The 13,590-nt window shown below is 63.7% G+C and overlaps 1 protein-coding gene across 1 annotated transcript in view; it reads right to left on the bottom strand.

Annotated features, from left to right (window-relative positions):
• TSNARE1 (t-SNARE domain containing 1) overlaps nucleotides 1-13,590 on the bottom strand; it is a 58,546-nt gene that overhangs the window by 9,595 nt on the left and 35,361 nt on the right. Inside the window, exon 9 of the mRNA XM_032873460.1 lies at nucleotides 8,662-8,820. Within this exon, the coding sequence (XP_032729351.1) occupies nucleotides 8,662-8,820 (159 nt within the window). The remainder of the gene's footprint in view (nucleotides 1-8,661; nucleotides 8,821-13,590) is intronic.

Raw genomic sequence — 13,590 nt, 5'->3', positions numbered from 1 at the left:
GGATGGATGGATGGATGGGTGGGTGAATGGGTGGGTGGATGGATGGTAGATGAATGGATGGATGGGTGGATGTATGGGTGAATGGGTGGGTGGATGGATGGATGGATGGATGGTAGATGAATGGATGGATGTATGGGTGGATGGGTGGGTGGATGGATGGATGGATGGTAGATGGCAGATGGATGGATGGATGGATGGGTGGGTGGATGGATAGCAGATGGATGGGTGGTGGAAGGTGGACAGACAACGGACACATGGATGGATAAACAGTGAATTAATGGGTGGACAGGTAGACACACAGACGGATGGTGGATGGTGGATGGTGGATGGATGCCAGTCCCATGGAAAGACTGAGTGGCTTCATGAAGCCAGTGAACACGGTAAGGAGTAGAGATTTGGACCAGGAGGATTTGGGGCATCCCACGTAAGCATGTCTCACGTCCTCCCTGTGTCCCAACTGTCTTATCTGCATTTGCCAGCAAAGTAGCAGGGCCGCTGGTGAGGGATGTGGCCACATACCCGGAGCAGTGTTGGAGGCACGTCACACAACACTGTCGTACTCGGCAGCCCCTCAAGCCAGGTCACAACGGCCATCTGACAGTAAAGGTTGTGTACACTCAAGGGGGTCCGTGACCTGGAGGGCCTCTGAGAGAGAGGGATGGCTGGGACTGGCACCTGTGCCCAGTGGCTGCAAGGCCACACTTTCCTTGAAGGCCACTTTGCAGGGCACAGCTCCTCCACCCGCCGGCCAGGTGACTGTGCACAAGACCATTCACCTCGGGGCCAGATTTCCTCATCTATCGTGTAAGCAAAACCAAAGCTTCCTCCCCAGGAGCCCAGCCTATGGCCAGGGCCAAGCACAACTCAGGGAAGAGTCCTTCAGGCCAGTGAGAGGGGCAGGGGGTCAGGAGTGGGAACCCGACCCCAGGCCCACCCTCTCTGCAGCTCATTCTGGAACCTCAATCGATTTCCACAAGGGTCATTTCACCACTGCAAAACAGGACGGGGAAATTCATTTCTTTTTAGGAGTGTTCTGGGAAATGAAGCAATTAGCACGATCTTAACCCTATGTGTACTGTCGATCACAATTCAATTACGGGTTTAGCCACAGCGCAGGCAGACAGCCACTCGGTAGAAAGAGCCCATGGCTGGGAAGGTGGCGGCCCACTGGCAAGCCTGTGGGTCTCGGCTCTGCAGGATGGCAGCATCCATCCATCCACCCATCCATCCATCCATCTACCATCGGAGGGTGCTGGGTGGCCCCGAGCCTGGGCCCTCTTCTAAGCTTCCCATCATCACAGCCTTCTGAGCGAGGCCATCAGCTGGGGAGCCCAAACCTAGGCTCTACCCTAAAGCCGAGACGTCAAGGTCACGAAACAAAGGCTGCAGGCTCCAAGGGCCTCGGTCACACTGCTTCCCTGTCCAGATTTCCAGTTTCCACCTCAGCCCTGTCAGAGGCCCGGCACAGGCCATCGCACCCAACCTCCAGCTTGGTCACCAAGGCCTCCCTCATAGGGAGGCTTGTCGGGAGGCCCTGAGCCTGGCCCTGGGTGCACCTGGACTCTGGGACTCGTAGGAGCCTTTCTAAGGTGACTCGGTCTCCCCATGCTATATGTGAGCACCCTTGCCGGTAACCCTACTTTGAGGACTGGGGAGACAGGGAGGCCAAGTCACCAAGAGGTCAAGGATCTCTCCCGAGGACACGAGACTAATCAACGTTGGCGCCAGTAATCACGCCCGAGTCTGGGCTGGCCTGCCCCAGGCCACTACCCAGCCAGACCTCACTGCTTTGGGGCACCCTGGCAGTCACGACACCCGGAAGTCTGTACACGGGGGTGTCACCCACATGGGCAGGACTCACGGACATGCACTCCATCACTCGATCTCCTCCCACGCACGGCCACGGCTGGCCTAGGGACCCAGTGTCCCTCAGCAAAGGAGCGGGCAGGGAGGGGTGCTGTGGAGCAGGTGTTCCACGGCCCCACATGCTTCTGCTGGTCTCTGCCAGGTCCGAGGACTGCAGGAACCCGGTGGGACAACAGGGATGCCGTGAGGGGCTGCCCTCAGGAGGGAAAGAGACTATGGGGAGGGGCTGGTGAGCTTGGGGCTGCAGACCCCTCCCGGACCCCCAGGCAGCAGCCCCCTGCAAGCCCCCACCTACGCCCCCCCACCCACAGCGCCAGGGACGAGTGGGGAGGTGGGGCCCTTTGGACGGCTCTCCACCCAGCGTGCCTGGCTCCGGGGTGTGTGCCTCCTGCAAGATGCTCCCAGGCGCTGAGGCCTCCTGGGGTGTCTGCACCATCTGCAGCATCGATGGGGCAACGAGACAAGGCTGGCTCTGGGGACAGAGCTGCTAACTTGCCAGGAGGGAGGGCCCGAGAGAAGAGGTGTGGACGGGCAGCCTCAAGCTGGAGGGAGCATGCAGAATGGGAACATCTGGGCACAGGCCACTGGCAGGTACGGTGTCCCTCTGGTCTCTGTGCCCAGTCTGAGCACACCTTGGTTCCTGGAGAACAAGGCCAAGGGCAAGTGGGACCCAACTCCTGGGCTCCCCTGGAGAATACGCCAGACATGTGGGCCCCCCAGGAGCCCCGGTGGGAGCCAAGTTCCAGCAGAAGCCCGGTCCTCGTTCTCGGGTGGGGGGTGCGGAGCCAGGCTGGTCACGGGCCTGAGGGAAGGTGGGCCCGCACTTGGGGGCCCAGAAGTCCCCCGGAGCTGCCCCAGGACGGCGCCCTCCAGGGACGGCAGGCGGCGCCAGCGGTGGCCCAGGAGAGCGGGAGAGTGGGCGACATGGAAAAACTCAAAACACCTTCGCTTAGTAAACGTTTAAATCATGCAATTATTTTCCTGATGGCTTCTAAAACTAGAACTCATTAAAAGCTCTCACAGAATCTTCTTTCTCCTCTCCTCCTGGCACCGCGGAGTAACAGCCTTGCACGGGGCACGGGAAAACCGCGAGGCATGTGCGTGTGCACCTGCGCACTCCCCTCGCCATCGGGAATGAGAAGCAAGAAAACACCGCAGCACTTTTTCCATCACACGAGCTCTTCTTATAATTAGGATCTTGGCAACCGTCCGCCTATGAGCACGACTGTTCCAGTTAACGGAATGCCCAGTTTCACTGATTTATTCACGGATTCATAGTCATCGGCCCCGTCAACCCCCCGCCCCTGCGTTCCGGCCGTACCGTGCCGACCTCCAGGAGGCCACCCCGGGGCTCTGCCCTGCGGAGGCCCCTCAACCCGAGCCTCCTCCCTCCTGGGCCTGCCATGTGGCCATAGCAACAAAGCAATTCCTGGGCTGGGTCAGGCGACGCCGCCCCAGAGGGGAGTGGGCAGCGCCACCTGCACAGGTTAGATCAGGTGAGGGGGGCTCGGCAGGGGGAGCCCGGGGCACACCCAGTGGTCAGGCCCGGTGGGCTGCCCAGGCCAGGAGTGGATGGACACGCGACTCAAGTCCCAGCTCCATTAGCCAGACCCGTGCCCGGCAAGCTTGCTAGGTGCTGGCCTTGGCTGGAGGCACGGCCCGTCCTGCTGGACCTCCGCGGCCGTGGGAGGCGACACGCTGCCCCACCCACCAGACAGAAGAGTGGGTCTCAGCCAGAGTTAGGTAGCGGCCCCTGGGCCCTGCACACCTCGGGGACCGCCTGCACCCTTTCCCCGCCCCAGGGAGGCTGACAGAGGGGCGGGGATTGGACTGTGCCGCGCACCAGCACAGCCCTGGCCTGAGTCAGGCAGCCCGGGCTCGAGGCCCCGCCCTGCCCCACTCGCGCTGCACGGCCGGGCCAGTGACGCGGCTTCTCTCAGCCTCCGCGTCGTCTCGGATAAAATTGGAGCAGGAGCGCTCACTCTCGCGGGGCTGTTGTGAGGGCTGACAAAGCCGCGTATTAACAGGCAACAGAGCCTCCTCGTTAAGTCCAGCCCTGCTCGGGAGGCCCGGCACGTAAACCTTGTTCATGCCTCCAGCAGCCCCCGCGCAGCCGCCCGTGCGCCATCCATCCCTCCGTCCCCCTCCATCCGTCTCCCACCCACCTGTCCCTCATCCTCCCACCCAGCCATTTGTCTGCACAACAGTTATCGTGTCGTGTGTCCTCTGTGGTTAGGACACCGCGACGGCCATGGGCTCCGTTCTCGCAAAGAGAAAAATCACAAGGCGGTCCGTGACACGGTACGTTCGAGGACGCACAGGGGAGCCCGGAATTTCAGACAGACAACACCCGCACCAAGACCGGAAGGTACAGAGCAGGAGGAAGGTGCTGGAGCGTCTAGAGGAACAGGGTCCGGGCAGGAAGGCGCCAGCGGGTTCAGAGAGCCAGGGCAGCTGGCGGAAAGGGCCGAGGGAAGTGTGTGTGCTCCCCGGGTCAGTGCCGGAGGGCCTGGGGGACCCCCAACCCACCTGCCATGCTGTTCCTAGCGGCATCCCACATGTCTGCGCCGCCGTAACCGCCTCGACCACCAGAGTCCAGGTGAGGCTGTGGGCCGTCCGCTGCGGGGTCACAGAAGCACCCCCGAGCCTCCCACTGGGGTTAACCCCTAGTCAGTTCACACCTGCCCCAGGCCCGGCAGGGTGTGAACGGGGGGTGTGAACTGGTGCACGGGCCTCCAGGAGCTCCCAGGGAGGGGTGAGGTCGGGGTTGGGGGGCATGGGGGCCAGCTGTGAGCTACACCCTGCCCACCCCCCCCCCACCGCCAGATCTGGCTCTGCCCAGGTGAGACCCCTGTAGGCAGCCCAGGGCCTCACAAAGATCCTTTGGGTTTCCTTAAGCCTTTCAACAGCCTCCCAGACCACGGTCCTGTCTTACAGAGAAAGCAAAGCTCCCAGGAGACCCCTTGGTGCTCCCATGGCCAGGCAGCGGCATGGCCGGGGCTCGAACCTGGGCCAGAACCCCACTTCCCCTCTGCCACCAAGAGCTGCCAGAGGCCAGAGGGCCCCTCCCTACATGGGGACGAGAAGTTCCGGCTACCACCACAGCAGCCCTCCAGGCTCTGCAGCGAGACTTCCCTTTCTGCCAGGACCGGCTGGCTGCCCTGCTGGTGGCAGGCCATGCTGGACCACGGGTGGGCTTGGTCGCTGCTGTGAGGACACCGGACTAGCCACCCTCCCAGGCAGCCTCATTCCCGGGAAAAAGGAGAGAGGGGCATCCTGGCCTGTGGCCTTGGAGCATGAGGCCCTGGACACATACCTTCTGCTCTTCTGGACAAGGGGCTCAGTCGAGGGTTTCAGAGGCAGCTGCCCACAGCCCATTATCTGAGGGTGTCCCCAGTGCTAGGGAATGGGCTCAGAGAGGGGACCGAAGGCTGGAAGGGATGTGAGAGGCTGCGGCCCAAGAGCCAGCTCTGCCCAGACCGGCCACGGCCTTGCCGGGCGCAATCCACTGTGGAGAACACAGGACGAGGGTCCACGGTCAGTGGGAACGGGAAGTGGGGGCTCAGCCCCGCAGGCCGGATTCCCAGGAGGCGAGTACCAAGACCACAGAGAAGAAGGAGCTGGCCGCTGGCGGGCCTCCAGCACAGCTGTGGTGGACCGACAGACCACCAAGGGCCGGCACACAGGCCTGGGGGCAAAGCTGCTCACTGCCGGTCACCGGCCAGCCCACGGTGTTGGGGGGCCGGCAGCTCTGGAGGCAGCTTAATGGGGAGCCTCTGCAGTCCTGCTTCCTCCCACCCACACCCAGTTAAAGCCTGAGCTCTGAGTGGGACGGAAACTGCCCTTCCCGCTTTACAGCAGTCCTGATACCAAGCCCCTCAGGGCCATGGGAGGTCTGGGGTCACCCAGGTCACAGCCCACCTAGGACCAGTGTCAGGCAGGGGCCCTAGGCTCAGAGTCTAGAGACCAGCTGCTTCCAAATCAGGGGCAAGGAGAAGCAGCTCCAGAGAGTCCCAGAACTAGCCTGGCAGAAGGAGGGCTGTGCCTTAAGCCCCCCGCACTCCTCGTCGGAGGGGCCCATCCTCTGACTCCTGCCCATGGCTGGACACGCCCCTCCAGATGCACCTTGCCCAGGACGAGCCAGGGCTCAGGCCACGTGGGCCCCAGGAGTTGGCCTCCCCCATCGGGAAGGGGGTGACAGTGTCTTGAGAGCCTGGCCCGGCCCCCTCCGCAGGAGCACAGCCACCCCTGGGGCAGCTGCCAGGCACTGCTCTCCACGGGTGGTGTCCCCAGAGCTCCCCCTGCACACAGGTGCTTTCCTTCCCCACTGCAGTCACACCTGCAGATAGTGTGGGATCCCGTCTAGGGCAGGGGTGTCTCAGGCGGGCCCCACAGCGTGGCCCTGCCGCCCTCCTCCCAACCCTCCAGGCACTCAGGCAGCTCTCACGGAAGTAGCCCGGCACGTCCCACAGGAGGGAAGCTGAGACCCAGGGAGGGCCTGCGTCTGCCCTAGGCCACTCCTGCTAGTACTTGTGGACGGGAGGGTAAGCCTGCAGCGTCCAGGCCCACGAAGCCAGGGATCAGGACAGAGGACGGCTGAGGGGAGGCCGGGGGTCAGCTGTGCCAATGCAGCCTGTAAGCAGCCCAGCCGCGCAGGTCAGAGCAGGGCGGAGCGGGGCGGAGCGGGGCGGAGCGGGGCGGAGCGGGGCGGAGCGGGGCGGAGCGGGGCGGAGCGGGGCGGAGCGGGGCTGGTCAGGTGGAGCTGGACAAGCCGGAGGTGAGTGGGGGGGCAGAGCTGGGGGGCGGAGGGTTAGTAGGGGTGGGACCAGGGTGGGCGGAGCGGGGGTGTGGTGCAAATAAGCAGGGCGGAGCTAGGCTGAGCTGGGCACGGTCGGGCAACAGAGCAGGGCGGGGCGGGGCTGAGCTGGGTGGAGCTGGGCTGAGGGGGGCGGGCCGGGCCGCGGCGGGGCGGGGCGGAGTGACCCGTCCACAGGGCCCAGCGGCTCCGCAGGAGGAGCGCAAGCCGAAGAGCACGATGGAAGCGAGGGGCGGAAGGGCAGCACGTCCAGCTTTGCGGGCCCGGGGTTTGAGCACGGGCACGGGCACAGAAACCCCGCGTGGGGGCCCGGTTCTGGTGGACAGAAAGCAACAGCCAGCAGCCAGAGGAAGGGACAAAGGGAAGGAGGTGGGGGCAGACCGCGCCCGTGGTAAGCAGCCTGCTCCGTTGCACAGGGAGGCCGTGTGAGCCGCCCACAGACGTCCCGAAGCGGCGGCCACACCCCTCCGCTGTCCTCTGTAGCTCTGGACAGACAGCGCCGGAGACCCTGAGCAGCTGGGCTCTGGGCCGGCCGTGGGGGCCTGGGGCAGCCCACCTGTCCCCCGGGGTCCAGCCTGTCCCGGCGGGCACTGCGGGCCCCTCCCTCCCTGTTTGCCCTGCAAGCCTCTGTCACCAGGGCCAGCCATGCAGTCTGGGAGACAGACCCACAGACAAGGGCTGACAACGCGTCCACATCCCCCCTGTGCCACGCGTGGAGACTCTAGCTTCCGCAAGCCTAGCCACAGTGGTCCCCTCTGCTGACCACCCCAAGGCTCTGAGGGCCACAAAGGGACTGGCTGAATTCAGGCAGCTCCCACACTACCCCAGGTCCTCGGGGGGCCCGGGCCCCAGGCCCCTCCCTCTCAGCTAAGGTGGGCTGATGAGCCCTGGTAAAACCCACCCTCTGCCTAGTGACCATACAGAGAACTAGAGCAGGGCCCAGGCCTGGGCTGCCCAATGCAGGAGGTACCCTACTCAGGGGCTCCTCGGAACCCCAAACTGGAGGCCTCCCCTTCATGTTTGCTCTCAGAGGTGGGTGCTCACCTGCTCAGGGGTTCCTGGCCTCTCCCAGGGGCAGCCCTTGCCCCGCCCATGTCCTTATGCCCAGGGCCCTGCCCTCAGCTCCCAGAACCCGGACAAGGCCCCCTCCTCAAGCACAGCATGGCCCCCCACCCCCACCCGGCTGCCCAGCCTCCTAACCTCTGCCCCTTCTCCCCACTACCCACAGACAGTGCACTGGAGAGGCCGCTGGGCCCTTCCTACAGGGACCCGAGTTCTCGAGCCAAGTAAGTCTCCCCGCCTCTCAGGACCCCAGCACCCCGCGTCTTCAGGGGCAATCGCGCTCGGATCCCTTTCTCAGCTGCTGGTGGAAAGCCGGTCTTGCTGTGCCAGCAGACAGGGCTCCCCGTGTGTGTGCGCTTGGTCCTTCTCTGGATGTCTCAGCAGAGCGGAGCCCCCGTGGCCCCATGCCGCCTCCTGCCCAGGCCACAAGCCGGTGGACCTTCCCCTCCGGGAAGCAGGACAGTGCGAAGGGACAGGTCCTCACGGAGGCAGAGGCTGAAGTGGGGAGGGGGCCCCAGAAGTAAGGGGGCTGAGCTCCGCCTCCCTAGGGGGGGCATCCACCTTCTCCACGGTGGACAGCAAACACAGCAACAGGTTCTGTGCCTCTGACTCAGTTTGCCAACTTGCCCAGGTTCTTGTTTTTCTAGAAGAAGCTACTTTCAGAGAATATGCATCCAGAAACGGAGCCTCTGGAAGCAGCTCCAACGTCCCAGGCAGAGGCAGAGACGGAGGCCGGCGGGGGGAGAGAACGCACCACATCTGCATGCGGGGGCTCGGGGGCCTCAGCCCCACTGTCTGCGGAGCCAGCGTCCCTGCTGCGCTCCCGATGCACTTCCAGCACCCCGGGACAAGAGGCCAGTGGCACCGTCACTCACACAGTCCCACGGCCCACGCACACCCCGCCGGCCGGTCCTCACCTCGATCCGCAGGACGGCTTCCTCCCGCAGCCGGATGGCCTCCAGGTCCTCCTCCGTGATCTCCGAAAGTAGCGCCTGCTCCTGGCCCTGCCACATGCCGTCACTCCCATTAAAGATCTTTTCATCATCAGGCAGCTCAGCAAAAGGGGCCCGGGGACTCTGCTGGCAATAGAGACAGACCAGTTAGCGCGGGTGTGCCGGGCTGCCCACCAGGCTCAGGCCACAGCTGCTCCTCGGGCTCACGGCTTTGGGCACCAGGGGCCTCCAGGGGTCTGCAAGGCCCCCAGCCCACACTCTCGGAGGGGAGAGGACCCACAGCCACGGGGCCTTGCCACGTGGGGCCACTAAAGGGACCAGGGTCCAACAGACGCCCCGAGCCCACCTCGGGCCATCCCAGGCCTGGCTTCGGGACGCACTCAGCAGCCCCCCGCTCCCCCCCACAGCCCTGCTGGAGTTGACTCCTCATGTCCCCAGCTCCTGGTGACACCCAAGAAATGCCCCTTCACACATGGACACAAACGCAGCTCCTCACAGGGCTGTGAGCCCACCACAAGTCCACTCTGGGGGCGGCCACAGGTCACGGTCAAGGTCTAGCCACCAGGCAGGGGCTGTGGAAACGGAGGTGTGGCCACCCACACAGCAGGGCACACATGCCACGGGGGACGGTGTGTCCCGCACACACCTTCACGGAGACTGGACCCTGGGGGAGGGATGCCAGGGGCCTTTTATGTCTTTCCATTCTGTGTCGACTGCTTTTATTTACCTGATCTTGGAATTCAATAAAATGTGGCTTTTTCCTTCAATTAACGATCTGCTCTCTGATAGGACTCTGAGTGCAAGTGAGTGGACGTGCAGGGCTGCCTGTGGGGGGCTGTCTCCGCACTGGGCACCCCACAGGGGTGAGGGAGGGTGGGAGGCAGGACCGGGTCCCACTCTGGAGCCGTGGCTTCACCCGGAAAACGTGCAACAGCAAAGACGACCGCCATGCCCGCCTCAGCCCCTCCCCCATCAGAAAGCCAAGCCCCGGCTCGCAGCCGCTCCCCACCCCCAGGTCAGCCGAGCTCGGCTTCACATCAGGGCTGGGTGTGTGTGGGTGTGTAGCTACACACGTGTACATGTGTGAGTGTGTGTGTGTCTGTAAGAGAAGGGGATAGGCATCACGAATGGCTGGAGGATGGGTTGAGCCACCTGGAGACCCCAGGCTCCGTGCCTCCCAGTATGGCCAAGCTCCTCCCACCAGCTGTCTCTGACACCTCCGACCACCCTGCAAAGAGCCCAGAGCCCATTTTACAGATAAGGACATTGAGGCCAAAAGGCCAAGGAACCCAGAACAGGCAGAATGTGAAGCTGGGGCTCCAGGTTCCAATTCCAACACAGAGGAGCTCCAGGGCAAGAAGCCACAAAGACAGTGCACCTGAGACCAGGGGTGTGGAAGGGGCTGCCCTGGCCCCCTGGTTGGAGCAGCTTCCTCCCCAGCTGACCCTGTGCCCCGGGCTGCACCCGGGCCTCCTCGGCAGCTCTCCTGCCCTCACTCCGGCCCCAGGTGCTGGCTCTGAGCATAACACCCTCCCCCATCCAGAGCACACGCTGACACAGGGACAGAGGACAGGGGACATGTGACCCCCGGTCTCCCAATGCCAGCCCGAACCCTGGTCGAGCCCCCTCCGTGTGTCTGGGCAATGGGCCGGGACTGAAATGCAGGACTGGCCTTCCCTCACAGAGCCTCCCTCCACAGGCTCTGTGTCTCTAGGACACCCCACACTGGGCAGTCCAAAAGGGGGCTCTGGAGACTACCACCGGCCTGTCCACTCTCTTCCCTTCGTGACAAGACCACCTTCCCACCCCACCCCCATGCCACTTGAGGCCACAGGGAAGGGTGCTGGCCAGGGCAGGGCCCAGCATGGCCCCCCGCCAGGCAGCCGTCACATGGCCTCGGCAGTGGGGAGAGCACCACCCCCCACACACACTCTCCCGGCCCCTGCTGGCCCACCCTGCGCCAGCCCCGGGGTACAGCCGCAGACAGCCCCGTGTGCTGACCGGCTTGGCTGGGCACAGAAACCAACAAGTCACAGAGACAACGAATTCAGCCCAGTTTGGACAAAGGCCTGCGGAAGGCCCTATGCCCATGCGAGGGCCAGCCCCGGGAGCCACAGCAGGGACAAGGCGGGAGGCCAGGGCTCCTCTCTCCAGTGGGGCTCACGACCTGTAAGGTGGGCATGCTCACACTGCGGTAAAGAGGGCGCGGTGCAGGTGCCCCAGGGGCATAGAGAGGCCCCCACTAAACCCAGCTCTGCTTCCAAAGCCAACGTTCTGCCCCCACACCACGCTACAGCGGGCGGAACCTCTTCCCCCAGCGTTGGCAGAGGCCTTTACAGAAATAAATACGCGGAGAAATGAACATAAAATAAAAGATCTACAAAATCTGTTGACAAGCGCTACTGGTCCAAGGTGGCAATTACCACCTCCCCTTCCCGGTGTGGGCGGACGGCAGCGGAGGGGCTGGCACGGAGCCGAGCCATGGCTTCTGGCCCAGCACAGCAGGCTCGGGGCCTCACTGTCCTGGGGACAAGGGCCCCACAGCCCCAGGTGCTCAGCACACCGCTGTGCCACTGGTCAGACCCGTCCGGCGTCCCTTCTGGGCGCTGCCAGGCACCCTCGCTCCTGCCAAAAGGGACCGAGTGGGGGTCTCCTCGCTGAGCACTCACACCCCGGCCCAGATGGCAAGGCCCAGGGCGCTCGCTGGCTGTGCCACCTGGCAGGTTCCCCAGCCTCCCCCAGCCCCCGGCACCCTCGCCCAGAGCCAGGGAAAGGAGCGAGAGGAGGAACCACCTCGCTGTGTCAGCAGGTGCACGTGAAGATGACGCGTCAGCAGAAGCCAAAGGGGAAGCCGAGGGACCGCGCTGCCCCCAGAGAGGGGCGTGAGTGCCACCTCTCCCAGGGGCCTAGCCCGGCTCATTGGCTCCAGTGGGAATGCCGCCTGGGCACGGCGTTCAGAAAGCCTCCCAGGTCTGCCCAACAGTCCCCGAGGGCCCCTCGTCTGTGCACCCGGGGCCTAAAGACAGGAAGGCTTCCCGCAAGCACGTACCCTGGGAGGAGGGGCTGGAAAACCACCATGACGCCTACAGACCAACTGGCAGAAGCACTCAGATGTGCCTGACACCACAGCCACCTTCCCTGGAGGCAGTCCAGCAGCTGGAGACAAAGGGGGCCTGCATGTCCTCACCTGCACAGGTACGGCCCGCCCCTCCCCCAGCAGCTCACGGCAAAACAGAAGACAGGGCAGCAAGAAATGGCTGGGACACCTGATCTCCCGAGAGCACCAGAAAGCGCCCCTTTATTCTCCTTACAAAGGCCCAGTTTGGGGATTAGGGATTTGCTGGCAAGGCGCTGGGGCCGGTGCGGAGGAGACAGCCCTGTGATGGTTTTCCAGCACAAGAGGCCGCCAACAAAGACGGCTTTCTCCTCCCTCCAAGGCCGATGGTTTGGGTCCCACTCTGTAAGGAAGAAATGCACAAACCAACGTGACCGCTGGACCGCCGGGCTGAGAGCGCTTTCCCGTGAGAAGAGCAAGGCGGGAGGAGGCACACAGGCTCCCTGGGTTCCTGGGGACTCTGGGAAAGGGGCCCCTTTCCCGCACACTCCAACCCGGGGCTCTGCGCAGGAACGTCCGTGACCCTGGTGGGAGGGCAGGGGTCAGGGCGCGAGCCAGTCACGGGCTTGGGAAAACTGCTTTTGTTCAGTGGCCCAAGGCTGGCCATCAATTTCTCCAAGTAATAAATGACGCAGTTTGTTAGTAGGTGGAAGTGCCTGGAGACGTGTCAAAGCCCAGAATGTCAGAACCGGCATGACCACGGCAATCCTTCCCCCGACACCCACCCGAAACAGCAGCACTGGGGCCCAGAGGCCAGGGGCACCCAGTAGGATTTCCAGCCAACACACGGCGGTGTGGAGGAAACATACGCCAAGCAGGCTGACGGCAGCACAGACCGTGGACTGTCCCCAGCGAGGGCCAGGAGCTGGCCCAGACACACCCAGCGCCACCCACTGGCTCCGCTTGACCAGGTCTGAGACGGACCGTGGACCCGACCTGGAGGGCGGATGCCAGACGGCTGACCTGCTCCCAGCCATGGCCGGCACTTGGCTCAGACGGGAGAAGGTGGTCAATGGGCACCCCTCACTCCGGCCAGGACCGCTGGGCCTGCAGACGGCGCCCCGAAGTCTGCGAGATCAGTGTCGCAGCCACGCCTGTGTTAAATAGGGTAGTATGTCATCTCCCTGTTCGCGGTTTGCAGAATTCCTGGAAATAAACTCATCTCTCATAGTTTCTCAGAAACACTGCTGACCGTTCTCTTCCTTTTTTAAAAAAATGTGGCTGAAAGGCAGCACATCTGCAGTCCAGTAATCAGACGTGCACGGTCTGAATTCTTACAGAAAAAAGACCTCAGGCATGACACAGAACCTCACCAGGACCCTGCCACGCCCCTCCAGCCCCCCGCCATCACGCTGCCTCCAAGCAAGGGGAATGGTCTGGCTTCTAACATGCCCATCACCGTGGCCTGGTTTTGACCTCCCTCTGCTCCGGTTTCGGGCTTCTCTGGCTCGACACTCTGAGATCACACGGCGGGCCCCACTGGCGACAGCTGGCTCTTCCTGGCGCTACAGCCTCCATGCGGGAATCCAGCACGAGGGATCTGGCCACTGCCCCGCGGGCTGGCTGTCTTCACAGCACTATGAGCCACCTTCGGTGTGACTTCGGGTGAACACACAGGTGCCTCTCCACGCTGTGCACTTGGGGGAGGACCGCGAAGTCCCAGGAAAAAGAATGCGTGAACCCAGGAAGCACTTCAGGGTCCGGAGGGGCAGCATCTGTGTGCCTCCGTCGGCACAGCCTCCCGGCTCTCGCGAGCACCACGTGAGTGCTCTGGTGGG

This window comes from Lontra canadensis, unplaced genomic scaffold (assembly GCF_010015895.1).
Source record: "Lontra canadensis isolate GAN:19392208 unplaced genomic scaffold, GSC_riverotter_1.0 scaffold49, whole genome shotgun sequence".
NCBI lineage: Eukaryota > Metazoa > Chordata > Mammalia > Carnivora > Mustelidae > Lontra > Lontra canadensis.
The sequence above is the reverse complement of the archived record's forward strand: the minus strand, read 5'-3'. Positions and strand labels throughout refer to the sequence as shown.